The sequence below is a fragment of the Microcaecilia unicolor genome, chromosome 5 (genome assembly GCF_901765095.1).
Source record: "Microcaecilia unicolor chromosome 5, aMicUni1.1, whole genome shotgun sequence".
Classification (NCBI taxonomy): Eukaryota; Metazoa; Chordata; class Amphibia; order Gymnophiona; family Siphonopidae; genus Microcaecilia; species Microcaecilia unicolor.
In genome coordinates, this window is record NC_044035.1 from 158,049,886 (window position 1) to 158,075,889 (window position 26,004).

Here is a 26,004-nt window from a genome sequence, read left to right on the forward strand (position 1 = left end):
AAATAGCGATTTGGACATTTTGGACAAAATAATCCATTTGCCCCTTTGTGCTGCTTTTTGGATTTTTTTCTGTTTTGAAAATGAGCCCCTATATCTAACTTATAAGACTGCAATCCTAAGCTTGAGAGTCTCCACATGTGGCTATTGTGATATTGCTTGTTCACGGAGAAAGCAAAGTTGCACACATGTAATAGATGTTCTCTGTGGACAACAGGATCCAACAGCCACACTATCTCACCCTCATTACCCAGGGTTGAAGTTTGTTGTTGAATGAACTGAGGTATTCTAAGAGTAGATCGTGGGTGGGGAACACTTGCACATGTTCAAACTTTTTCTGAACTTAAGGAGAAGGGGTTGGCTCAGCTCCGTCAAGTGGTGATGTCGCCCACGTGTGGCTGTTGGATTCTGCTGTCCACAGAGAACATCAGTTATAGGTGTGCAGCTTGGCTTTCTGTGACTAGAGCAGCATTGCATTGCTCCTGGATTGTACCCAAGGTCTGTGTGACTAGAGCTGCTTTCCAATTGGCTGGATTCTGTGCACCTGTCTTCAGCTAGTTACACTGGTTCCTGGTAGAGCAGGCTCACAAAGGGGGTGAGAGGTGGAGGAAATAGGAAATCTGTAGATGGAGGTTTTAGAGTCTGAAAAATATCAAGACATAAAAGCCATCCTTCTAGCTTTGGATATTAATTTAACAATCTGTAGAAGCCTGAAAAAAAAAATCTTGACAGTTGTCAGTCCTAATCTCTACAGTCTTCAGCACATTTGACAGGTCTCCCCTAAATTTTGAAGCCTATCCAATTTTGTATCCTAGTTTTCCAGTACTTTAATCTTGCCCTGCCTTTAACAGCATATTACTTAGCAGTACACACAGCAACCAAGAAAATTGTCAGTAGCTTTAACAGAATTAACAACAAAGAAAAAGAAATATACACCAGAATACCAAAAAAAAAAAAAAATGCAGCATGTTGCAGATGGAGAATGTTGTAATCTGTATGTTTGGTATGGCTAGTTCAGGGGGTGAGAGGTAGTTTTAGGAGATAGGGGATAGTTGTTGTGGGGACTAGTATTGGGGAAGTGAGGTTAGCATGAAAGGGAGTGGAGCAGTTGTAGGGGCTGTTTACAGGGTGCTGGGGAAGTTACTGAGGTATTTTTGAAGGTGGAGTAGCTTGTGGGGTGCTGGGGCAGTTGCAGGAAGTAGTTTGTGGAGCTGGGGGCAGTTTGTGGTGTGATTGGGGAAATTGCATGGGATAGTTTTTGGAGTGGGGCATTTTGTGGGGTGCTGGGCCAGTTGCATGAAAAGTAGTTTTTGGGTTGGGGCAATTGGCAGGAGTGGGGCAGTTAGGGGGTGTTTGGGGAGTAGAGAACAGGGAGGGCTAGTTTGAATGGAGGATTCTGTAACTACTGAGTTTTACTTTATGTAAGTTTCAGTGCTTCAGAAGCTTGAACTCCCCCCCCCCCCCCCCCCCCCCCACCATTGAAATATGTTGGGCCTTTTTTGAACTCAGTGTGTCTTTTTACCAGTTTGATCCAAATGCTAAGTTTTATCCCATTCTGTTACATTTTTGGAGAGTTATTTTCCCCCCAGACATTCTTGACATCTTTTATATAATTCTTGCCAGCTTCCGTTGGAAAGAATAAAAATATCAGTAGTTCAGTTCCATTTTATTTTCAGGGGTCTCTATGATTGTATTCATGCCTCATAATTGTTTCATTAGCTGCAGTGGTGTGTTTTCTCCTGCAAAAGGTTTATTAACAGGTCTGCTATAGCTTATAACTATAGTAAGGGTGTTATCTTTACCTGAAGATTCTGAATGATTGCAACTACAATCATTAGCTCTAGTGCTGGACTCTTTTTATTTTGTTTTGTTTTTTGTTTTTTTTAATCTTGAGTAATGTGACGCCAGTGGGAGTTTGTCTATTTCATGTCTTACTTAATATTAGTGGTTGCCTTACTGAAAGTTGATTTATAGCAACGTCACAGCTTGTAGGTGGCTCGAACATTTGATGAGAACTTTTTGTTCTCTTTGGGTCTATGCCCTCAAACTTTCTATATCTACACTGAGAGAGCCTCAATGGAGGCAGAAGGATGGTATGACTGTGATGAATTGGTGTTTGCTATGTCTGTGAATGGATTTGAAGAGTAATTTTGGCAGCTGCTTTTGTATAATATCTTTTTGTCTGACAATACTTTGTGATGGGATGTCTTACTGTGCTCCTTTCCTCCCCCAGGGTGGCCTTGGCCTTTTTGTACAGCTGATGCCGATTTTGATCCTCATTATTGTGTCTGCTCTAAGCCAGATGATGGTCTCCAGTCCCCCGTATAGCCTGAGTATACGACCGTAAGTATCCTTCCCCTCTCCCCAGTCATCACACATTTAGTGGACCCAGGAGATGATGAAAAGGGACAGAACAGGCTATGTTTCCATTTCCGTGTTCCAGCTGCTTTGAATGAATATCTACTACTACTACTAATTAACACTTCTATAGCGCTACAAGGCACACGCAGCACTGTACACCATACACGTAAAAGACAGTCCCTGCTCAAAGAGCTCACAATCTAAATAGGATAGACAGAACAATTAAGAGGTAAGGGGGATTAAAGAGGTGGGGATAACAGGTACAGGCAAGTGAGCAATGATTAGGAGTCAAAAGCAGCTTTAAAGAGGTGGGCTTTTAGCCTGGATTTGAAAATGGGCAAAGACGGGGCTAGACGTACATGTTCAGGAAGTCTATATCTCTGGATTGCCTTCCAGTGCTAGAGTTGACGGGCCTTATATCCCTATGCCAACCATTCAAGGCATACATCCAACTCTAGAGATGACAGCTTAGGTACTATTCTTATACCATTTTAGCTGTCATATAGGGCTTGGAGGAAGCACCTGGTTTGCTGCAGTAGACCCATTGCTCTGAATGCTTATTGGGAAGGTTCTGCCATGGAGAAAACACAGTGGTCACTGAGAAGTGTGGGATTTAAGAGTAAATGAGACTGAGAGCCGCAGCAGAAAGCACCAACAACTGTGAAGACTCTGGTCTGGTGTTGTTTCTGAGCAGTGGGGGCAAAGAAATGTGGGAGCTGAGAAGCAACAGTGTATGAGGGGAGTGAGCCCTATGAACAAGAGAAAGAAAGGAAGAGAACAGACCTGATATGTAGGCAGTACTTTTGTCTTTTGATCAGATTGGAAGGAGATCAGACACAAGCATTATCGAGACAATTCTGTAACTAGGTTCTAACGCTTACCTGCATAAATGTGAAGAATACTATCATTTATGCAGATATGTGCCAGCATGCCGCCTAAGTGCTATTCTGCAAATACCTGATTAACTTACAGGGGGCATACGCAGGGGCAGAGCATAGATGGGGCTCCTAATTACATGTGTAATTTACAGAATATGTTAAAAGTTTTGCAGGAACTGCTGTCATTTATACCTGCTCTGTGATCACACCTAAATGTTAGCTGTGTTGATACCTGGTTACACTAGTTGTAGCTCATGCATTATGCAACGTGTACTTTGCTTATGCTCCCATGCAGTTATAAAGTATATGTGTAGAAAAGCACTTGTAGATTTTTCTTTTTTGGGCAGTATATAAATTCCCATGCTTAAACCAATATATGTTACTCCACCTCTCAGCCCTGTTTCTACCATTGTTCCGTTATATCTGTCCCACGTGTGTCCACATTCTGCTGCAGCGCTAGGCAAGAACTCATAGTAAAGAATTTTTCAGGTGCATTAGCCTGTGAGGGAGTCAGTCGGACCATTATATCATCAAGGAGTAACATAGTAGATGACGGCAGAAAAAGACCTGCATGGTCCATCCAGTCTGCCCAAAGATAAACTCATATGTGCTACTTTTTGTGTATACCTTACCTTGATTTGTATCTGCCATTTTCAGGGCACAGACCGTAGAAGTCTGCCCAGCACTAGCCCCGCCTCCCAACCACCAGTCCCGCCTCCCACCACCGGCTCTGCCACCCAATCTCTGCTAAGCTTCTGAGGATCCATTCCTTCTGAACAGGATTCCTTTATGTTTATCCCACACATGTTTGAATTCCGTTATCGTTTTCATCTCCACCACCTCCCGCGGAAGGGAATTCCAAGTATCCACCACTCTCTCCGTGAAAAAATACTTCCTGACATTTTTCTTGAGTCTGCCCCCCTTCAAACTCATTTCATGTCTGCTAGTTCTACCGCCTTCCCATCTCCAGAAAAGCTTCATTTGCGGATTAATACCTTTCAAATATTTGAACGTCTGTATCATATCACCCCTGTTTCTCCTTTCCTCCAGGGTATACATGTTCAGGTCACCAGGTTATAAAAATGTTTGTAGCCCAGACCAGAAAGCCTTTATGCTTGAAGTGGAATGGCTGTTTGGAGCTTCCCATTATCATGTGCATACTACGAAATACTGGTTTGTTGATGAGTGTTGATTTAAAGATAATCTCATACAATGTGAAAGGCCTTAATATGCCACAGAATCGACAAAAGCAAGGAGGGAGATTTTTATATGCCCATATAGTCCTTGATGAAACAGATATTACCTTGGTGACAATATATGCTCTGAACTAGAAACAAGAAGATTTCTATGTTCGTGTGCAGAAAGTTCCCTGATAATGGGAGGGGATTTTAATGCAGTAATGGATACAGCGCGAGATCGCACTAGGCCATCACCCATCAGAGACTCCAAATTGTCCACTGCCCTGGGCTCACTTGTACATTCTTTAGGTCTTCTAGACATATGGCAACTTACACACCAAAGAGATTGAGACTACACATACTACTCTCACATTCACGACTCCTATTCACATACTGATCACATTTTTCTGGATACTAAGATGGTTGAGACGGGTCCGGAGGTGGGAATTGGTAGTATAACCAGATCAGACCATGCGTCGGCATGGGCCTCCTTGCCGTCTATTAGGCCAGAGGTCCAGGACAAAAGATGGACTATGAATGTGGGTGTCCTGCAGGATATGGAGGTGGTGGAAGGTTATAAAAATGTGAAGGAATACCTGGAAATTAATACTGGCTCAGGCCCCTCTTTAAGTGTAGTATGGGATGCCATGAAAGCGGTATCTAGAGGATATTTCCTACTAGTAGCCAGTAGGCAGGCTCGTCGCCAGAGAGCGCGGCTGGCGAAGTGTTTGGATAGAATTAAATGTCTGGAAGCAAGTCATAAGGCAAAACAGTCTTCCCAAATAATGCAAGAGCTGCGTGATTTGCGGCTTCAGCTGGATGCCATTTACTCAGAACAACTGAGCATGCTGCATGCTAGACAGAAGGTATGCGCATTTGAATTTACCAATAAAGCTGGGTGTACTCTTGCCATAAGGTTGCGTAAACAAAAGGTGGACTGCACAATTGTGCGAGTTTGAGATGGTAAAGGGGGGCCTACTTAATACAACCTCTCAGATACGTAGGCGGTTTAAACAATTCTATCAAACACTATGCTCGCAGGAGATTTGTCCAACACCAGATGCTATCAATGAATATTTGGCAGCTAGTAATCTGCCAACACTTAACCCAGTCCAGGTAGCTGAATTGGATAAAATAACAACACCAATAGAGACTCAAATAGTTAAGGGGCTACCCTCTCACAAATCACCTGGTCTTGACGGTCTTCCTAATTAGTTCTATAAGAAGTAGAAGTGTCATGGATTTGATATACCGCCTTTCTGTGGTGCACCCAAAGTGGTTTACATTTATTATATTCAGGCACTTTTTCTGTCCCTATGGGCTTACAATCCAAAGGTCTTTTTTGTACCTGGGGCACTGGAGGGTTCAGTGACTTTGCCCAGGATCACAAGGAGCCATAGTAGGAATTGAACCCAATGCCACAGGGTCTCAGCCTACTGTACTAACCATTATGCTACTCCTTCACTAAATGCATTTTTTGCTTTGGTCTTCACTGAGAAGGATGCCAGAAATACTGTTTAAAGTTGACAGTACGGAGGAACTGAAACAAATCTTGGTCAACCTGGGGGACGCAGTGGGCTAAATCTAGCAACAGATCACTTAGACCGGATTGTATACACCCAAGAGTACTGACAGAACTGAAAAATGAAATTGCAGATACCTCTTAATAAAATTGTCCTGGGTACCTGAAGATCAGCCAATGTAATGCCAATTTTTAAAAAGGGTTGTTCTGGGAAATTACAGACCGGTGACTCTGACGTGGTAGAAAATATTATAAAGAACAAAATATGGTTTAATGGGATAGAGTTAATATACCACATTTTTTTGACATTGTGAATAAACATGGATAAAGGTGAGCCAGTTAAATAGTATATCTAGATTTTCAAAAAGCATTTGACAAAGTTCTTCATGAGAAACTCCTGAAGAACTTAAAAGGCTATGGTATGAGTTCAGTATGGCTTACATACATTACAAAAATTGAATTACAATGAGAGATTTGAAGATTACACAGCGATAGAACAATTTTAGAACTTGTGTAGTGTTATGATAGTGGAAATATTGAAATTAATTAGTATCTTGAGATAAAAGTTTTTTAGGGATTTGCAGAAGGACAGATAGTTATCATTATGTCTTATTTCTTTTGGAAGAGAAATTTGTGCCTAAATTTGAAAAGCTGCAGGTAAATATAAAGATTTGTACCTGGTATTCTTCCAGTTAGGGAAATACAGAATGAGAGAATCTCTGGCTACCTAAGGTAGCATTTCTTGCCATTTCTATAATAATCCAAACAGGAAACAAAGTGTATAAAAATGTAATTTGCTATGCGGGGTCAAGAAAAGTTTGTACGTAGTGAAATAGTCACAAAGAGATTTTACAGTTGTCATTACCTGGGGCACAAAGGTTAATTCTTGATCAAGAATAACTCCCAGGTATTTGAATTGTGTTACCAATTTAATGGACGGACCCATAAGTGGAGAGGCTAGGGCTGGACTGACTTTTTCACCAGTAACCCAGCAGGTGGTGGTTTTGGAAAGATTAAGGTCTAAGCGTTTCCTTTAGAGCCAAGTGAAAATCATATCCAGACCAGACTGAAACTGATATATCAGGAGCGAGAGGATGGATATAATGAATGAATGGCAACAAGAACTGTGTCCAAATTCAAGGAAGCATGGGACATGCACTGAGGTTCTCTAAGGTAGAAGAAGGAATTGCAATATCTAGTAGTTGGTATAGATGGGTAGACTGTATAGGACATACGGTCTTTATCTGCTGTCATTTTCTATGTTCTGTGTTTCTGTAACACTGATCTGGAGGCTCATGCAGCAGTGCTATTCTCTTTGTTTTCTTTCTGTTCTAGGTCTGTGGGTCACTTAAACCGGAGAGTGACGGAAAACTTGAAGGTACCATTCTACGTCACAGACAGCTTCTCTGAGGAATACACAGGAGCAAACCTCAAGAGCGTGGAGCGCAGTGTGGAAGATGATTACATTGCTAACCTCAGGAATAACTGCTGGAAAGAAAAGCAGCAGAGTGAGTATGACCACTGCATAAATGCTGAAGAGAGGTTTAGTGTCAATAATGGGTTCACTTGGGAGCCTGAATATTCAAATTGATACCCCCTCCAAACCTTTATGGATGATCTGGGTTACACACAATATGTGACCTTTCCTACCCATTATGCTGGCCACACCCTTGACTCAGCCTTTATCATGGAGAACAGACTTGTATCTTTCAGGGGCCTATCCACCTCATCACTCTCCTTGATCAATTGCCTTCTAGTCCTTTTCTCTCCATGTGGATGCTCCATGTTTCCATTTCCACCTCTCTTGGTAGAAAACTTCTTAAAATGAACTTGGATTCATTAGCACACCTGTCTGCCCTTTTCCCTCCAGATCTTTGTTTGAGCTTGATTGAGTCCAGGGAGAAAGAGGGAGGACAGACCCTGGATGGAAGGGAGAGAAAGGGCAGGTGGTGGATGGAAGGAACAGGGAGAGAGGACAGACCCTGGATGGAAGGAACAGGGAGAGAGGACAGACCCTGGATGGAAGGGAGAGAAAGGGCAGATGCTGGATAGAAGGGGGAGAGAGAAGGCAAACAGTAGTTGGAAAGGGGAAAGAGACGGCAGACGGTAGATGGAAGAGGCAGAGACAGAGGGCAGACAATGGTTGGAAGAGACAGAGGGCAGACAGTGGTTGGAAGAGGCATAGGGAGAGCGGGCAGATGCTGGAAGGAGGAGAAAGAGTGGGCAAATGCTGGATAGAGGGGGCAGAGAAAGAGGCAGCAGACCCTGGATGGCAGGGGCAGGGAGAGAGAGAAGACAGATGCTGAATGGCAGGGAGAGAGAGAGGGCAGACACTGGATGGAAGGGAGAGTGAAGAGAAGATGAGGAAAGCAGAAACCAGAGACAGCAAAGGTAGATAAAATACTTTCTTTTCTTTTTTTGCTTTAGGATAAGTAGTATTGTAACCAGTGCTTTTTTTGTGCCCGTACGCGCCGGTACGGCGTACTGGTACCTTTTTTGTAGGTCCGACGTTGTGCTGGAGCCAGCTCTCCTCCCTCCCTCCCTCCCCCGAGCTAGCCTACAGGGTCCCTCCGCGTACTCCGTGCCGCCAGACGACCCTTCTGCCACCCGACCCGGCCGGCACTTGACCCAGCATTTTTAAAAAAATCTACGAAGCAGCGGCGCGGTGCCTCGCATCTGAGAGTAAAAGAAGAAAAATTGCTTCATCGGCCGGCCTTCCCTCACTGTGTCCCGCCCTCTGATGTAACTTCCGCAAGGGCAGGGGCAGGGGGCAGAGGAGGGTTGCTGGACATGGGTGGATGGAGAGGAGGGCAGAGGAAGGTTGCTGGACATGGGTGGATGGAGGGGAGGGCAGGAGGGACAGGAGGGTCGCTGGACATGGGTGGATGGAGGGGAGGGCAGAGGAGGGTTGCTGGACATGGGTGGATGGAGGAGAGGGAAGGGAGAGAGAGAGAAGAAATGCTGGACATGGGTGGATGGAGGGGAGGGCGGGGGGGAGAGGAGGGTTGCTGGACATGGGTGGATGGAGGGGAGGGCAGGGGGGGAGAGGAGGGTTGCTGGACATGGGTGGATGGAGGGGAGGGCAGGGGGGGAGAGGAGGGTTGCTGGACATGGATGGATGGAGGGGAGGGCAGAGGGCAGAGGAGGGTTGCTGGACATGGGTGGATGGAGGGCAGGGGAGAGGAGGGCTGCTAGACATGGGTGGATGGAGGAGAGAGTGGAGGAGTGGCCTAGTGGTTAGGGTGGTGGATTCTGGTCCTGGGGAACTGAGTTCGATTCCCACTTTAGGCACAGGCAGCTCCTTGTGACTCTGGGCAAGTCACTTAACCCTCCATTGCCCCAGGTACAAATAAGTACCTGTATATAATATGTAAGCCGCATTGAGCCTGCCATGAGTGGGAAAGCGCGGGGTACAAATGTAACAAAAAAAAATGCTGGACATGGATGGAGGTGAGGGAAGGAGATGAGGTGAGGGAAAAGGAAGAGAGTAGAAAAACTGCACATGGATGTAGAAAATAGGCAGAAGCTGGATCCACTGGACAGTCAAGTCTGCGGAGGACCCAGCTTTTACTTACAGATGTAGGGCAAGAAATGAAGAAGAAAGGTGGGAAGGAAAGGAAGCCCTGGAAACGGAGTTAAGAGGACAGATAGCAGCATAATCGGATACTGAGCCAGCATGATCAGAAAAACAAAGTCACCAGACAACAAAGGTAGAAAAAATCCTTTTATTTTCATTTTAGTGTCTGGAATATGTCCAGTTTGAGAATTTATATCTGCTGTCTTATTTTTGCACTGGGTATACTGGAGCTGTAACAGCTTACAGAAATTATTTATAATGAAAAAAAAATCACATTTTTTTCTCCTATACTAGTATATTTTCAATGATGTCTGTTTATATGCACTATGGCTGGTATAAGGGGTGTGGCTAACGTGGGTGCGGCTATAATAGGGGTGCAGTCATATGTGGTGACTCCGCCCACAGTGAGTACCGGCACCTTTTTTCCTACAAAAAAAGCACTGATTGTAACTGTGTTAATAAATGTTTATAAAATAAAAAATGAAAATAAGGTAATCTTTTTATTGGACTAATTTTAATACATACTAAGTTTCGGAGACCAAAACAGTCTTCCTCAGGTCAGGACAGAATACTGTAACAGCAGTATACTGTATTGATCTGAGGAAGGAGGTTTTGGCCTCTGAAAGCTAAGTGCATTAATCCAATAAAGTGGTATCTTATTTTCCATATTTGTTTTATTTCTATTTGTTAATTTGTAAAGTGGTGATTGGTGTTTGTTAATGTTTTTCAAATGTACCTCTGCTATCTTCTCCCCCCCCCCCCCCCGTTTACTAAGCCGCGCAGCAATGCCGACACAGCCCATTTAAAGCAAATGGATTGTGTCGGCATTAGCACACGGCAGCCGCTAGCATGGCTTAGTAAATGGGGAGGGGGGGGGGGGTTTATATTTTGCACAGTACTATCACTGTTTCTGCTTCTGTGGTGTTGCATTGTATGCAGAGTCTGGCTTCTTGAGGGTTCAGTTTAATTTTTGTTTAAATATTTCTATTTTTAATTTGTGGTTTATTTTGTAGTGGATTAGGGTGTATCTGTGTCTGTGGAGGAGTGGCCTTTTGGTTAGGGTGGTGGACTTTGGTCCTGGGGAACTGAGGAACTGAGTTCGATTCCCACTTCAGGCACAGGCAGCTCCTTGTGACTTTGGGCAAGTCACTTAACCCTCCATTGCCCCATGTAAGCCGATTGAGCCTACCATGAGTGGGAAAGCGCGGGGTACAAATGTAATAAAAATAAATAAAGATATGGTTTTCTGTTGGCATTGACTTTGCTGGATCGACAATCTGTACTATTCTGGCTGGTTTGGTTTTACAATAAGTGTATTGGTCCTGAGTGACGTTTGTTGTGTTTTGTATTCTCAATATGCCTAGTACTGGATTTTGGAGGAGGGTATTAAAAAAAAAAGATCAGCCCTGGGTATTGAATACCCTAGTATGCCACTGTCTACTCTTGCTTGTCCTGTGATTACGATGCATGATTCTCCTGTGGAGGTTCCAGTGGTATTTCATTGTGTTACAAAGCAGTTAGAATGTTTAGACAGCTAAAAACTTATCTATTCAAGAATTATGTGGACTGATTTACATTTCTGATTGTGATGTAACGTTTGTAATTCCTGGAATATTGTGTTTTTTTTTTTTTTTTTTTTTTAATTGTGATCTGCATGGACCGCCTTAGTATTATCACTAACACCAGACTCGCCATGAAGAAGATTCCTTCTCTCTGGAAGCAGGCCTTTTATTAGATCCTTAATTCCCTGAATCAGACCCATCTACTTCTGCCAACTCTAGACCAATCTCCAACCTGCCATTTGCTTCAAAGGTGGTAGAAGAAAGTTCTCTCATCTTTCCTTTTTCTTGGCATGTACTAATGCCCTGCATCCTTGGCAATCAGGCTTTAGGCAAGGTTTCAACACAAAAACTATTCTGACTTCCATATTTAGTGACAGAAGTGTTTTGGATGACAGGGCAAATATCATTCTCATTTCGTTTGATCCTTCTTCAGCATTTGATATTGTTAATAATGATCTTCTCCTGGACCGTCTGACTATCAGTTTCTGAGGCCAGGTTCTAAGCTGGTTTTTCATATCTTACCGACAGATCCTGTTGGGTTGACTCAGTCACCTGTCCTCCACATTCTCTTGATTTGTGGTGTTCCACAGGACTGTCTCCTGGCTCTGATCCTTTTCAACATCTTCCTCTGCCATTTAGCCACTCTGATTCAAACAATATGGTATTTCAGGATACTACTATATTGATGATGACCAGCTTCTTGTTGTGGACCCCAAGCACCCTGGTGTATCCCCCTCTGGACAAAATAGCTCAATGGTTAGACCAAAGCAACTGAAACTCAATTTAGAGAGATGCCTGGCTAAGTAGGTTGCAGATCCATGGCCTGCCCTGATCCAGACCCAGGGTCGCTCTCTTAATGGACTGTCTATCCCACAGGTAAATTCTCATAAGATCTTGGACTGTCATTTTGATATTGGGTTTAGCTTTGATACACAGGTTATCAGTATTAGTTAAATCAATTTTTATGTATTTCGATAATTACGCATCATCTCCCCTTAGATAGAAACTGACTCCTTTCATATCTTACTCCACTCCTGGATTCATCATGGTAATGTTAAGCAAATGTCACTGAGGAGATTACAAACTGTTCAAAACACTGCCGTCATGCTACCATGCTAAAAGGTATGATCGTGTTACTTCCCACAAGCAAAGGAATACTGGGGAACATTTAGACCCTCTATATCTCAACATAAAAATCTTTGTCATTTGCCTCCAGTCTCAAAATCTCGATGATTTATTGTGCTATGTGTAGAAGACCTCTGCCTTTATCTCTTCTAGATCTCTGATGTAACTTTTTTTCTTTCTTTTTATACTGAACCTATAAACCACTCTGAAGCTCCTTGACTAAAAGTGGTGTATCAAATACATGATTAAATAAACTGAACTAAATTATCATATTACCTGCAAAGGGGGGTTCACATATAAGTGGTAGAGGTATATGCCATGGAGCATCGCTGCTTCCCTCTGGGCCTCCTTAACTTAGCTATGGCATCAGTTTATAAACTTCCTGGACATGCCCTCCCATGCCACTTTCCCCTAGGGCGGGACTATGGGGTTTAAGGTGGCTCTGATACTGTGAAGGGAGTGCTACTAAGTGACAAGGGCAGCATCCTATAGACTCTCTCACATATTGTTAATAGTGTGAGGTTACCTGCATTTTCTTTAGTTCGTTTTCCTTTTTGCATTTTCTCATGCTTGTGTTAGGCATGTCCCCATTTTTAGTGGACTATTGATGCATTGGGTACAAGTTTCTATTTTATTTAATTTCTTTATTCAGTATATTAAGCATAAATTTCTGTACAAAGTTTTTCTGTGTTTAATTTTGAAACTCTATAAATTAAAAAAAAAGAAAAAAAAAGAAAAACAACAGCAACCCGCCATACTAAATGTGACCGATCTGAAAAGGAATGAATGGTCCTGTTGAGAGATAGGAAGATGATATAAGAAAGGTTCTGGATATTGGGGGTGGGAGGGCATGGGGACTGTTTAATGTAAGAGATAATGAGGCCAGTGAATGTAATTGTTAGCTGTTTGCAAAACTTAAAAAAATGGAAAAACTACAGATATTACTACTACTACTACTTATCATTTCTATAGCGCTACAAGGCATACGCAGCGCTGTACACCATACACAAAAGACAGTCCCTGCTCAAACAGCTTACAATCTAGATAAGACAGGTAAACAGACAAAACAATTAAGGGAAAGGGAATACAGACAGAACAGTTAAGGGTAAGGGAATGCAGACAGAACAATTAAGGGTAAGGGAATAAAGAAGTGAGGATAAAGGACAGGGCAAGTGAGTTAGTCAAAAGCAGTGGTAAAGAGGTGGGTTTTGAGTTTGGACTTCTAAACGGCTAAAGACAGGGCAAGACGTACAGGCTCAGGAAGTCTATTCCAGGCGTGAGGTGCAGCGAGACAAAAGGAAAGGAGTAGAGGAGAAAGGGACAGATAGGAGAGATTTATCTACAGAACGGAGTACTCGAGGGGGGACGTAGGGAGAGACAAGAATGGAGAGGTACTGGGGAGCGGCAAAGTGAATGCACTTATAGGTTACTAGGAGAAGTTTGAATTGAATACGGAAATGGATAGGGAGCCAGTGAAGTGACTTAAGGAGAGGGCTAATGTGGGCATAGCGACTTTGGCGGAAGATGAGTCGCGCAGCAGAGTTTTGGATTGATTGAAGAGGAGAGAGATGGCTAAGAAGGAGGCCGGTGAAAAGTAAGTTACAATAATCAAGACGAGAGGTGATAAGAGTGTGGATAAGGGTTCTGGTAGAGTGCTCAGAGATGAAGGGACGGATTTTGCTAATGTTGTAGAGGAAGAAACGACAGGTTTTGGCAATCTGCTGAATGTGATCAGAGAAGGAGAGAGAGGAGTCAAAGATGACCCCAAGGTTACGAGCAGATGAGACAGGGAGAATGAGAGTGCCGTCCACCGAAATAGAGAAAGGGGGGAGAGGGAAGGTAGGTTTAGGGGGAAAGATGATAAGCTCGGTTTTGGCCATGTTGAGCGTCAGATGACGTTGAGACATCCATGCAGCGATGTCAGACAGGCAGGCTGAAACCTTGGTCTGGATGCCGGTTGAGACGTCGGGGGTAGAGAGGTAGATCTGGGAGTCATCAGCGTAGCGATGGTACTGAAAGCCATGGGAAGAAATCAGAGAGCCAAGGGAAGAAGTGTGGATAGAAAACAGGAGAGGACCGAGAACAGAGCCTTGAGGTACACCGATTGGTAGTGGGATAGATATAAAATAAAACACACCTGTCCTCCGAAGTGTCCAAGGTAGGGTTGCCAACATTTTGCCAAAGAAAATCCCGACACCTGCCTTGCTCCGTGCTCTGCCTTTGCCCCTCCCTTGTCCTGCCCTCATGCCATGCCTACTGTTGTACCCTTCTCCCACCCCTCTACAACCAACTGTCCACACTAGGGTTACCATCTCAAAAGATAAAACTGCCACGTGTACATGCGTTCTATGATTATTTCACAAACTTTACATAATAAAAACAGATCTCCAGTAGCCAAACTCTGCAAAAAACAAACACATTCTGGACTTGCATACTGTAGAAAACTTATCATAATAAAGTAGCACTAATGTCCAGTCAGGGCACAGGAGTAACCTAATGGTTAGAGCAGCAGACTGAGAATCAGAGGGCCCAAGTTCATAATCCCACCATAGCCCCTTCTGGTCTTAAGCAAATCTCCATTGCCTTGGAATGGTGAAGGGGTGCACTGGCAATCTCACCCCATTCAGGATCTACCATCAACTGTCACACTTGCAGTGGCCCCATAAGCATTTCACAGCTTGCTCATTGTGGGCAGCAGAGACTTGAAAGAGTATGTCCAGGACTCAAATAATAACAACCCTACCTATAAAGAGGCAGCACCCTAGAATACCAATATACTTCCTACTAAAAATACAGAACACTACAGATCCCTACACAGAAAATAAACATTAACAGACTACCACACCTTGGTAACATGCACAAAACACACAGACAGACCCTCAACAAATATGAAACAAGGGACCACATATCAGTAATAGAGAAATGGAGGCAAAAAGACTGAACTAGAAATCTCAAAAACTTAGGTGCTGCATGTACAGCAAAACTAGAGAAACTGAAATGTAAGATATCAGAGAAGTACATTTGCCAATATTGACATATTCCAATTAATAAATTCAGAATAAATATTGTTTTGGGTTTGTTTTTTTACCTCTGTTGTCTGAGAATTTTATTTTTCCATTTGCTTTGGTCCCAGTGTCACCTGTCCATTTCGCATTTCATCTCTCCCTGTCCACCATCCATCTTCTCTCTGTGTCTCTAATGTGTACTGTCCAGTATTTCCCCTCTGTCTCTGTCTTCATCCTCCCCCAATGTTCTCCATTGGTTCTCTCTGTCCATATCCTTCCCTCTGCATCCAGCCTTCTCCCCTGCCTCACCTCCCCCAGCCCCAGTTTGGCAACTCTCCCTCTGTCTTCCCTGATTCCCTGGTCTCTCTCTCTCTCTCTCTCTGTCTCTCTTCTACTTCCCCACCCTAGTCCAGTATTATCCATCCCTTACCCCCCTCCCCCAAATCTGTCATCTCTCTCCCCTCCCGTCGTGCAAGGTTGGTATTTCTTCCTTTGCCCCCCCCCCCTTCCCCCCTCCTCCGGGTCTGGGTTCTCTCCTTCCATGTGTGTGGCATCTCCCTCTCCCCTCATGTCTGATATCCCTCTCTCTCCTACTCACCTCCAAAAACAGTGAGTCATCGGTTTCCAGAAAGACACACACTTCTCTCTCCTGCTGCCCTACACATAGGAAGTTGCATCAGAGTAGGCGGGACAGCAGCAGAGAGGAACTCTAGCAGCAGGAAGTAGTGTGTCTGCTTGGATGCTTGTGGAGGACCACAGGATAGAAGAGAAGGGAGAGGTGCTGCTGAACCTGCAAGAGCCTAGGGTTGAAGATGATTGGAGGGAGGAAGAAAGGGAGGGAACAAAGAGAGAGTTGCTAGACCGGCGAAGGCAGGGAGATTGAACACAGGAAAAAAAACAACCTGGTTTTAATGCTCTGCCGGCAGCCGACCTGGCTATTTTAAAGCCAGCTAGTTGGCAACCCTAGTCCAAGGGAAGACATGACTAGAAGTCCTAGGCCCTGTTTCTCCTGACACTGTTACTATCGTCCTGTTCTTACTCTCCCACCAGCTGCAGTAGCAGCATCTCCAGTGAACTTGAGCCAGTTTGGTGGTGGAGGGTCCTGTTCAAAGTCTGCTTCTCTGACGTTGAAAGTATGGACTGGCAACACTTGGGTGCTGGGGAGAGAAATAAGGACATGGGAAGAGGAGGGGACAAACTGAGCAAGAGATAGGCATGCCTAATTTGTTCTACTCATGGAGGGTGCTCTTTCCAGCTTATATAATACAAGATTTCCATGTTTTATGCAGCACTATCTCACTGCTTCCATTCTCTCCTTGCAGAGGAAGGCTTGCTGTACCGGGCTCGCTATTTTGGAGATTCAGAACTATACCAGAGAGCACAGAAGATGGGAACTCCTAGCTGTAGCAGACTTTCAGAAGTTCAAGCCTCTCTACATGGCTAGACCTGGTCACATCACTCTACTGAGCTTCAAAGTAGGAGGATTTAGCGTTTTAACAAAGCACAAATACAATGCATAAATGTACATTATAAACAAGGTTAATTCTTTCTCCTAAATGTATATTTGTGACATATGAGATCCTGAGATGCAGCTATGCATTGGATTGATGCAAGCTGAGCAGCACTAAAGATGTAGGTAATTGTGGGCCCGATATTCAGGAAATGCCGAGCTCCTAAATTTGTGCGATGTTTTCAGCCAAACTTAAGATCATAACTTCTCAGCTGAAAATGCATCTTTTTGTAGGAACTTGTTATGCTCATAAATTTAGGCCTGCCGTTCTGTTGCATCTCCTTTTTATGTTCCATGCTATCAATCCCAGTACAAGTGGTGGCCTCCCCATGTCCATCTCAACTGCAGACCATAGACCCTTCCTCCAGGGGCCTATCCAAACCTCCTTCAAACCCAGATATGCCAACTGCTGTTTCCACATTCTCCGGCAACAAGCTGCAGAACTCAACCACTCGAGTGAAAAAATATCTCTTCCCATTTGTTTCAAAAGTATTTCCATGCAACTTCCACTCTTTGGACCCGGGAGAATGGGAACTATCCAGCCAAAGTTTTCAGCTTATAGTGGACTGATGAGGTTTTCTACTTGTGAACTTATGGCGATGAAAAGTAATGCCAAAGTGTACAAGTTATTCAGCAGTGGAAAGAATGGGGATTGATGTCCTACTGCAGCCCTGGCCGGAGACACATCTTCTATATGTCTTCCCTTCATGACCCATGGTAGGCCGTATGTTGAAAAGGGTCGCATTACAACAGGGTCGAATAGTTCTCATAGTTCCAGATTGGCTGCGGAAGCCGTGGTATGCAGGCTAGATTTGACTGCTTGACAGGGGTCCTCTCTGTCTTCCGCAGATACACGACCTACTGAAGCTTGGTCCAGTGCTCATGTAGGATCTGTGCCCCTTTGGTTTTATGGCTTGGCCATCGAAAGGCCTCAATTGAGATAAGGTTATTCTGATTCGGTCATTGCTGCCTTGCTTCAGGCTCAGAAATGCTCTACATCCATGGCATATGCAAGAATGTGGAGGACATGAGAGGGCTGGTGTTCTAAGTGTGGACTTTCTCCCTTCTCTGCTCAAATCGTGCACATACTAGCATTTCTCCAGGCAGTTCTTCAAAAAGGATTGGCGTTGGGTTCTATAAAAGTTCATGTTGCGGCTTTGGCCTGTTTCAGGGGCCGACTACAGAAGATGGCTCTTGCTGCTCACCTGGATAGTGTTCAGTTCTTGCAGGGAGTGGGCCACTTGCATCCTCCCTTTCGTATTCCATGTCCAGAGTGGAACCTTAATTTAGTCTTTTGGGCTCTTCATAAGCTTCCTTTTGAGCCTCTCTGAAGGCTTCTTTGAAAGATGTTACAATTCATCACTAAACTGTAATTGTTGATATCGTGTGGTAAAATTAACAAATAAGTTAGAAAACGTAAATAGAAAAAGTCTTGTAGTAGGATGGCCTCTGCTATGATTTTGAACATCAGTATAACTGCAACAAGCTGCTGGATACCATTCTACATCTCTTCATTGGCCCATATATAACTTTTAAATTTGGTATGTGCAACAGACACCCTCCTCCTATCTTGAAAACCAGTGTTTAAGTGAATTCAAATTAAACAGAACTACTCATCTTAAAAGTTTATTATAGGTAGAGGAGACAACTTGGCTGCAGCTCTGCTCGATTGATATCAATGCTGGATCCTCAACTGTAAATCCATATAATTAGATTCTACTATTCCATCAGTGATATTAATGTGCCTATTTCAAGGGGCTATTCTACAAAAGGCACATCATGCAGCAGTAGGCAAACTTCATAGCAAGTTTCTCTACTTCAGTGGCTTGTTCATTTTTTTCATTTATGAATGTTATGGGCGCTGAATGTTTTTATGACATTAATAACATCAACTTTCAGGGGAACGAAGCATGTAACTTTTTTTCTTTTTCTTTTTCTTCCCTTCTAGATTCTGGAACCAGCTGGAGATTCTTGGTGCAGTGCATTGAGCCACCTTGATAGACTTGATGAACTAAAAGACACAAAAACCCAAACTTAGGATCTAGAATTGGACCTGTATGCTGAACCCAGCTGCTCTTGTCCCTTGGTATTTAGTGTCTAGGGCTTGGATGAGTGACTCAGCTGCCTCCTGCTTTCCCTTTCAACAGCATTAGATTTTGCTCCATCTAGTATCCTGCAACTGTGGCCACAGACAGCAGCAGCAACTGACTCAGTCATGGAATGCTTCCACACCCCACTCTAGGACACAGAGAAACAGAGCAAAATCAGAAGATTTTTAGAAGAAAAATTTAAAAATCAAACATATAAGAAAAACATTGGAAAGAAAAGGAAAAATATATATAGAATTAATTTATAGCACTATGTGTACATATCTCTCTATATATGTTGTAATTTTAAATACTACACAGGGATTGAATTAAATTATTTAGCAGGCTTTCTCTTCCACCTGGATTCAGCTGTGATGTATGAGCTCTACTGATGTTGGCGGAGCTGCCAGCTCCCACCTCTGTCTCATCTCTCATCTTTAAAACACTCATCAACTATTATGTAATACAGTTGGAATTCTTTGAACCTTTTTTTCCTTTGGGCAAGAGACTGGTAGTGAGCTTTAGACATACAGGGGGGTCTCGGCCATCAGAAAGATCTAATTTAGAATCTTCTGTTTGCGGTTCTTGAATATTTTACCCTAGACAAAGCGCAGTGGCGCTGGATTGTGGGTCTTTTTTTTTAATTTGTAATGTTCTGCTTTGTGATAAGTCTCCAGGATGAGCTGAGACCTGAAGTGATGTTCATCTCATGCCCTGCCTTTCCTGTTGCTGCTCTGCTAGGTGTAGCCAAGGTCAGCCTCAGCTCTGTGCCTCCATATTTCAGTTCTTGTACTGTCTGCTGTCTGTAGCATAGACTATGCTGTCTGTAGCATAGACTATCCATGTTGGATTGATAAAGTCTTTTTACTTTATTTTTAAAGTATATCACCGGTTACGGTAGTTGCACAATGATTGTTATCTACATGGATCTGGATCTGAATAATTTTTGTATCAAACAGGTGTGTAACAACATGACTCCTTCATTTTCCAGGTTTACTGTGTAATTAGACAAAAGCTACCTATAAGGAGTATGGTTACTGCCTTTGAACAGTCTGCATGGAAGAGGTTTGCTGTATGTTGGTTTGATTGCGGTACAGGACATGTGAACAGGAGCAATTCACGCCTTCGTTCTCAAGGGGCTGTTTTACGAAGGAAACATCATGCATCACAAGGCTGTCACCACAGCATGTTTTACTGTGCGTGTCAGAAGCACAAACTTGAAAAGTCCTTCTCAGATATTCCTGAGTGATGGAATCACAATGCAGAAGGAGTTGTAGCTAGTGCAAGGGCCTTGGTTCTGTTAGTCTAATTAAAAGCCCTCCTAGCTGCTTCTGGTATCAGTAATTTATTTTTACTGCTTAATGTTTTATTGTTGATAGTGACTGTGTAAAACAGGGATGTCAATGTAATCTGACCACAATGGCCATTTAAGTCATACATTTCATATTATTACTGTTCCCCCCCCCCCCCCCCCCCCCATGTTTCACAAAACCTCTCTTGCTAACAGAGCTCTTATTCGCTTCCTCATCACTTCCATGTAGAATACTGCAACCTGCTTCTCATGGTGTGCCACAGAAGGATCTCTCTCATTTGTAGTCTGTTCAGATTCAGTACCATGACTTACCTTTCTTTGATGCCAGTATGTTCATTGAGCACCCTTTTCTTGAATCACTGTATTCACTCCCTTTCTGATTCCACATAAAATTCAAACTAATTACATACAAATGTATTTGCAGCTTCCCGTTCCTTATCATCCATACAAGACTGTGTTCTGTCCATGAACCAGCCAATGGAGATAAAAAAAACAACAACAAAGTAATTCTGTGTGATTTGCCTTTTAAGGGTCATGTGCATCTATGGAATGTTCAGTATGTTCAGTGCTATTCAGCCAGCTCCTAACCCAGTTCTGTGACTAGGGGGTTGTATTGCATGCAGAATTTGTTGATTTGTTACAGTGCCGAGCTCCCCCCCCCCCCCCCCCCCCCCAACACACATTTGCTGTATACTTCCTTTTGATTGAGGCAATACTGCTTTTTGTCATGTATTTTTAATGCTTTTGTGCATTTATTCTCACAGAGGTAAGTCATTTCTACTTTTGCCATTGGCTCAACTATCTAAAATCTCTCAGCTGGCGGATTCTTCACAGATTTGTTCTCACTTGGCTTCGACCCACCTTTTCCTTTCTGAGGGGTTGATTTCTTGCCACCTTCTGGTTTTACAAGTCTCAAGTACCACATACTACCACGTATATTATTAGCGGTTCTCAGAGTCTGTTGATTTGTCGCTACGTTCAGCCCAGCACTATTGTGCTGCTGGGCTTCTTGTAGGTTTCTATATCTGGCTGCTTCTCTGAAATTCAAGTGACATAAGTCTCTTAAAAAAAAATGTTTTAATGAAAAAGAAGAAGGATTCCAGTCCTCTCACCCACCTCATTAACACATCTACACAATTTGTTTCATTGGAACAAGCGGATTGGGTCAGCTCGTGGTTATGAATTAATCGCCTAATGGAGGCAGGCAACACACTCCTCCCTCGGGCCCCACACAAGCAGGTAAAACTTTGCAACAATCTTAAATAATACCACACAGACAAAGGTTTTTGTGAAATTTGTGGAAAATTTGGCCACAGCTTTATTCAACAGATTAAACACCAAGTATTAAAGAAGTACCTGAGCCAGTGAAGCCAGTAGTCTAATTCAGCCACTCTCCACCTTGCATCAGCTAGGAAGCTATGCTGTAGTGCACCTTGGTCTGCCTTGCCCTTTCCTCTCCAACTAGGCCTCATACTGATTCAGTTAACTTTAATATTTGGCCAACTTCATTCGCCATCCCACACCCACCGTGCTCCAGCTAGGCGTGTGCAACAGTGCCACCTCCCAGTATAGGTTTCATCTTCCAGTGGTCCACAATGTCATCTGCCACTGTTCTCATAAACATGCTTATCTGGGCTCAGGTGCCTCCGCCATACCCGGGGCAGGGTGTCTAGCCCCGGGTTCCCCTAAAATGTGGACAGTTAGAAACCCGGTCACTAGTTAGTTGGATCACAGCCAAAGGGCATTCTGAGTTAATTAGTTCTAGCAGTTTTTGCAAGCTGTATCTCCAGTGCTTCCTGGAAGTCATTAATTAGCAGGTCTAGCTCTGCGTCTGACAGGTACACCTGATCTGGCAAGAAATTTCCACTGATCGTTGGTCTAGCCCAGTGATGCCTTATCTTTCCTTCACCCAACTATGTGCACCATTGGCAGACTGCTGGTTCACCTTCTACAGACTCCTGGTCCAAAGTCTGGACCCCTTCCATCATAGCGTCGGGGTGATGTCTGACCAGCAGATCCAAGTCCCTTCAAGAAGCACTGACATCTTAAAACGGTCTCTGTTTTGCCACCAAAATAAAGTCCTTGTAGGTTAAATGTCCGATGTCGTTGGTTCCTACGTGAAAGATTAGTACCTCTGGGAGATGGTGTTGTCCACCGTAAGCTGCTCTGATAAGAAAACCATGAGCTGGTGCCATCTCATACCAGGGACCCCCAGCCATTTTACGTTCAGGTCTATTCCCAAATGAGGGCCCAGGGAGTGGGTGTGTGCCATATGTCCCGCTTGCTGAATGAATGAGTGCCTTACTATCCACACAGTCCACAGTTGTTTCGTGGTGCCTGCAAAAAAGGTATACAAAGAGTCAATCCTTTTTTGTCACTGTGAAAGAAGCCGAATGTATTTTTTGTAAGCAAGTGACTTCCAGTGCCCAAGGCGCTTGATGATGGGGGCTGGAAGGCTGTACTGCGCAGATGCAAAAGGAGTATGTCCCAGAGTTCCCTGGGCTGAGCCCAACATGACTTAGTGATTGCTGGAGTTCAGCCACAAATTGGAATCTTGTCAAGGGGCTCCAGCCTGCGTGCATAAGACTTGGACCTCCATTCGGCTGGAAGAGGAGGTAGGTTCTGAGATTAAAGAAGGGGCAGGTAGGCAAGTTTGGCACCTGATGGAGGTTAAGAAGTTGACCTCTGGTCATCTGATCTGTCTTTGACTTGGGAATATTAATTTGGACATTTTGTCTCTCTCAAGCCAGATATCTGAGATACTGAATCCATCTTCTGGCCTGGCCTTGGCTTGGGTGACTAGTTCCCCGATGTGTAGCACTGCAAATAAGGCTAAAGTAAAGGTTGTTCTGAACAAAACAGCTTCAGATTCAGTCGTGCAAACTTGCTAGAGAGATACCCATAGGCGGACCAGGATGTCATGCGTTATGGGCCGCCTCTTGTCTGGCATGGTAGGTCTTTGTCTTGCCTAGCCTTTCATCAGAGTCCTAATGCAAAAACTGCCATACGGGTTATCCCAGCTGAGGAGCTTGGTGAAGAAAGTAAATCTGGCCAGCTTTGAATTAATGAGTTCCTGTGAGAGTCCCATGTTGTAAGCCTCTGTGATGAATCCTATAAGCAGGTCATCCTGGACAGGGCCATACTGCCAGCCGTTCTGACGGAGGAAGCAGCAGACCTCATTGAAGGCCTTCTTGTAGCCTCGCCACGTTGATGGTGCCAGGGCTGTGGAAATCAGCAGTTCTGCAGTGCTTCTCCAAGGTCCCACAGCTCCTTCGGGATTGGGGTTGGTGCCTCTTGTGCAAGGTGTGAACTGTCCAAAGAGGGAAAATTGTAAGCGTGAAAGGGCATCAGAAATCTATTATCCACATCTGGGACATGTTTGGCTTGGGTGGTCACATTGAGCTGAAAACAACGGAGTACCAGAATTCTGATGAGCCCCACCACCGGTGGGGATTGAGCCATCTGCCTGCTGATCACTTCAGCAACTGCCTCGTCGGACCAGAATGTGACCCTCTTGTTGGCCAATCTGTCTTCCCAGATGTACAGTGCTACCACGATGGAGAACAGCTCCAAAAAAGTGATACTCTTGGTCAAGCTGGACACCACCCAAGAGTCAGGTCAGGGAGCCTCAAACCGTTCTCTGCAATATGCTTCCACACCCACAGCACCTGCTGCGTCTGTAAATAGTTCAAGGTCTGTACTTATTATGGGGCAGACTGTATCATGGCCAGCCCGTTGAAATCTTGCAGGAAATGTAGCTATATCCTCAAGTCCTCCTTGATCTAGCAGGAAATGTGGATCTGGTAGTGCTTGTGCCTGGCGGTGGCAGCTTCTAGTCTCTGTACAAAGATCCACCCCATTGGATCCTATTAGCGATTTTGCGTTTGGTGCAGTGTTTTGAGGAAGATAGTGCGTCACCTATCTACGACCTCAAGAGCTTCAAACAGGCATCCAGATTCTTGGGGCCAATGAAAAGGAAGCCATCCAGGTAGTGCACAAGGGATTTATCCAAGGACACATCTGCATCAACCCAGTGTAACAAGGAGCTGATCATCTTGAAAATATTGCATGAGGCAGAGCAGACCATAGGCAGAAAACGTGAATCCCAGTAGTGGAAAAGAGCTTGTTTGATTGGTACAATTCAGACTTTGTCCGCCTTTGCTGTCAGAGAACCCTGCCCTGTAGATCTGATCAGCTCCAGTGCCATGTTGAAAAACATATGTAGTGGACAGAGGATGCGGTGGCTGAGATAGTCATTGACAGAACTCCCTTCAGTGAATGATAAGTTGTGTGTCCGGTGAAACTTTCCACGTTCTTTTTTTGGACACAGCTGAGGGGGAAGGTGTACATCTCAGGGAAAGGCGGGGGTTGTAGCGTCAGCATACATCTCATGGCATGTTGGCCAGCCTCCCTGATCTACTTCTAGCTGCCTTGGGCTTTGGAAAGAATCTTTGGGATGGTGGTTGCATACCTGTTATGGACACGTTGTGATGTCAAATGTCCCCATTATCCAAGTCCCAGGCCTTAAGTGGGTTGGACTCCATCTTGTCTCAAAAATTCTCATTGTAGTTCATCCATGCATATCCCTTTCGCTCTGTAAATACCAATGACAGCATCGAGGTAGCACAACATGGAGTCCAGTTGTTCTGGCTTCTTGCACGCGATACTGATCATTCGAGTGAATGACGGAACCCAGCAGGCCAGGTTGCAGGGGACCAACTTGTCATGGCCCAACGGCAAGTCCCTCATCTTTGCTCTTTTCTTCGAGTTCTTCCTGCGCCTGCCCTCTAATAACTTTAAATATGTGAAAGTATTCCTGCTTCTTTACTTTTTTCCTCAAAGACTTTGGGACTTGCTGCCACAACTGTGCCAGGGGGACAGCATAGGCCAGGACATCATACGCTGGGTTTGGAGCAGATGAGGCCGCTTGTGTGGTGAGGGAGAAGGATGAACTGGATGAGGAAAAAGAGCCTGAATGCTTCGATTTTTGCTTCTTACCTTTGTTCCTGCATGAGGATATTTTTTTGGTGCTGTCCTTGCTCCTCTTTGCTGTCTCAACACTTGGTTGTGCTCTAGGGGCTATGGCTAGTGCTGCTGCTGCTGCTGCCGCCGCCGCCGCCGCCGCCGCAGTGCCACTACCTTCTGCTGACTCTGCGGCACCTGCAATGGGAACTTTTTCTGGCTCTGGGGCTTTCATCATAGTCTTGGGCTGCACTGTCTGTCTTACCTGCTTGGGTACATTACTTGGATCTGGCCCTGTGTGATTGGCATTTAGGGCCATGAGATCGACTGTGATGGGGTTACAGTGGTGCAGTGGCGTAGCCAGACTGCCAATTTTGGATGGGCCTGAACCCAAAGTGGGTGGGCACAAAATTTTCTCTCTACCCCCCTCCCCCAGCAAAATTTAGTCACGCTAATCAGATGCATTTGTCACACAGGGTAAAGTGCTGCTTTTCAGTGCATCAGATTTCAGAAATTTATTTAATAGCCTAACACCCTTTTCAATGAGCTTTCAGAGGCCAAAACCTCCTGCCTCAGGTCAGTATAATGCTGTTACGGTATCCTCGCCTGACCTAAGGAAGGAAGTATTGGTCTCTGAAACTTCATAACACAGGTACCATATTACTTTATCCTAAATTAAAAATAAAATTATTTTCTTTACCTTTCTTGTATGGCCATTTACTTTTTCTCATTGTGTCGCTCCCAGTCTCTAGATTCTGCTTTCCTTCGTTTTCGCTTAACTCTTCTGCCACGGTTTCCTGGCCATTTCTCATTTTTCTCTCCTTTTTCTTTGCTTTCTTCAATATTTTTCTGCCTCTCTCTCTCTGTCCTGATTTAATTCATTCTTCCTATCCATTCTTTAATTTCCTTCATCTACTTATGGCTTTTC

The 26,004-nt window shown here is 44.2% G+C and overlaps 1 protein-coding gene across 1 annotated transcript in view; it reads left to right on the forward strand.

The window, feature by feature from the left end:
- Nucleotides 1-19,158, forward strand: part of DNAJB12 (DnaJ heat shock protein family (Hsp40) member B12) — a 79,055-nt gene extending 59,897 nt beyond the window's left edge. The window contains exons 6-9 of the mRNA XM_030203489.1: nucleotides 2,231-2,340; nucleotides 7,272-7,444; nucleotides 16,528-16,680; nucleotides 18,664-19,158. Coding sequence (XP_030059349.1) covers nucleotides 2,231-2,340; nucleotides 7,272-7,444; nucleotides 16,528-16,649 — 405 coding nt within the window. The 3' untranslated portion in view covers nucleotides 16,650-16,680; nucleotides 18,664-19,158. The remainder of the gene's footprint in view (nucleotides 1-2,230; nucleotides 2,341-7,271; nucleotides 7,445-16,527; nucleotides 16,681-18,663) is intronic.
- The last annotated feature ends 6,846 nt before the right edge of the window (nucleotides 19,159-26,004 follow it).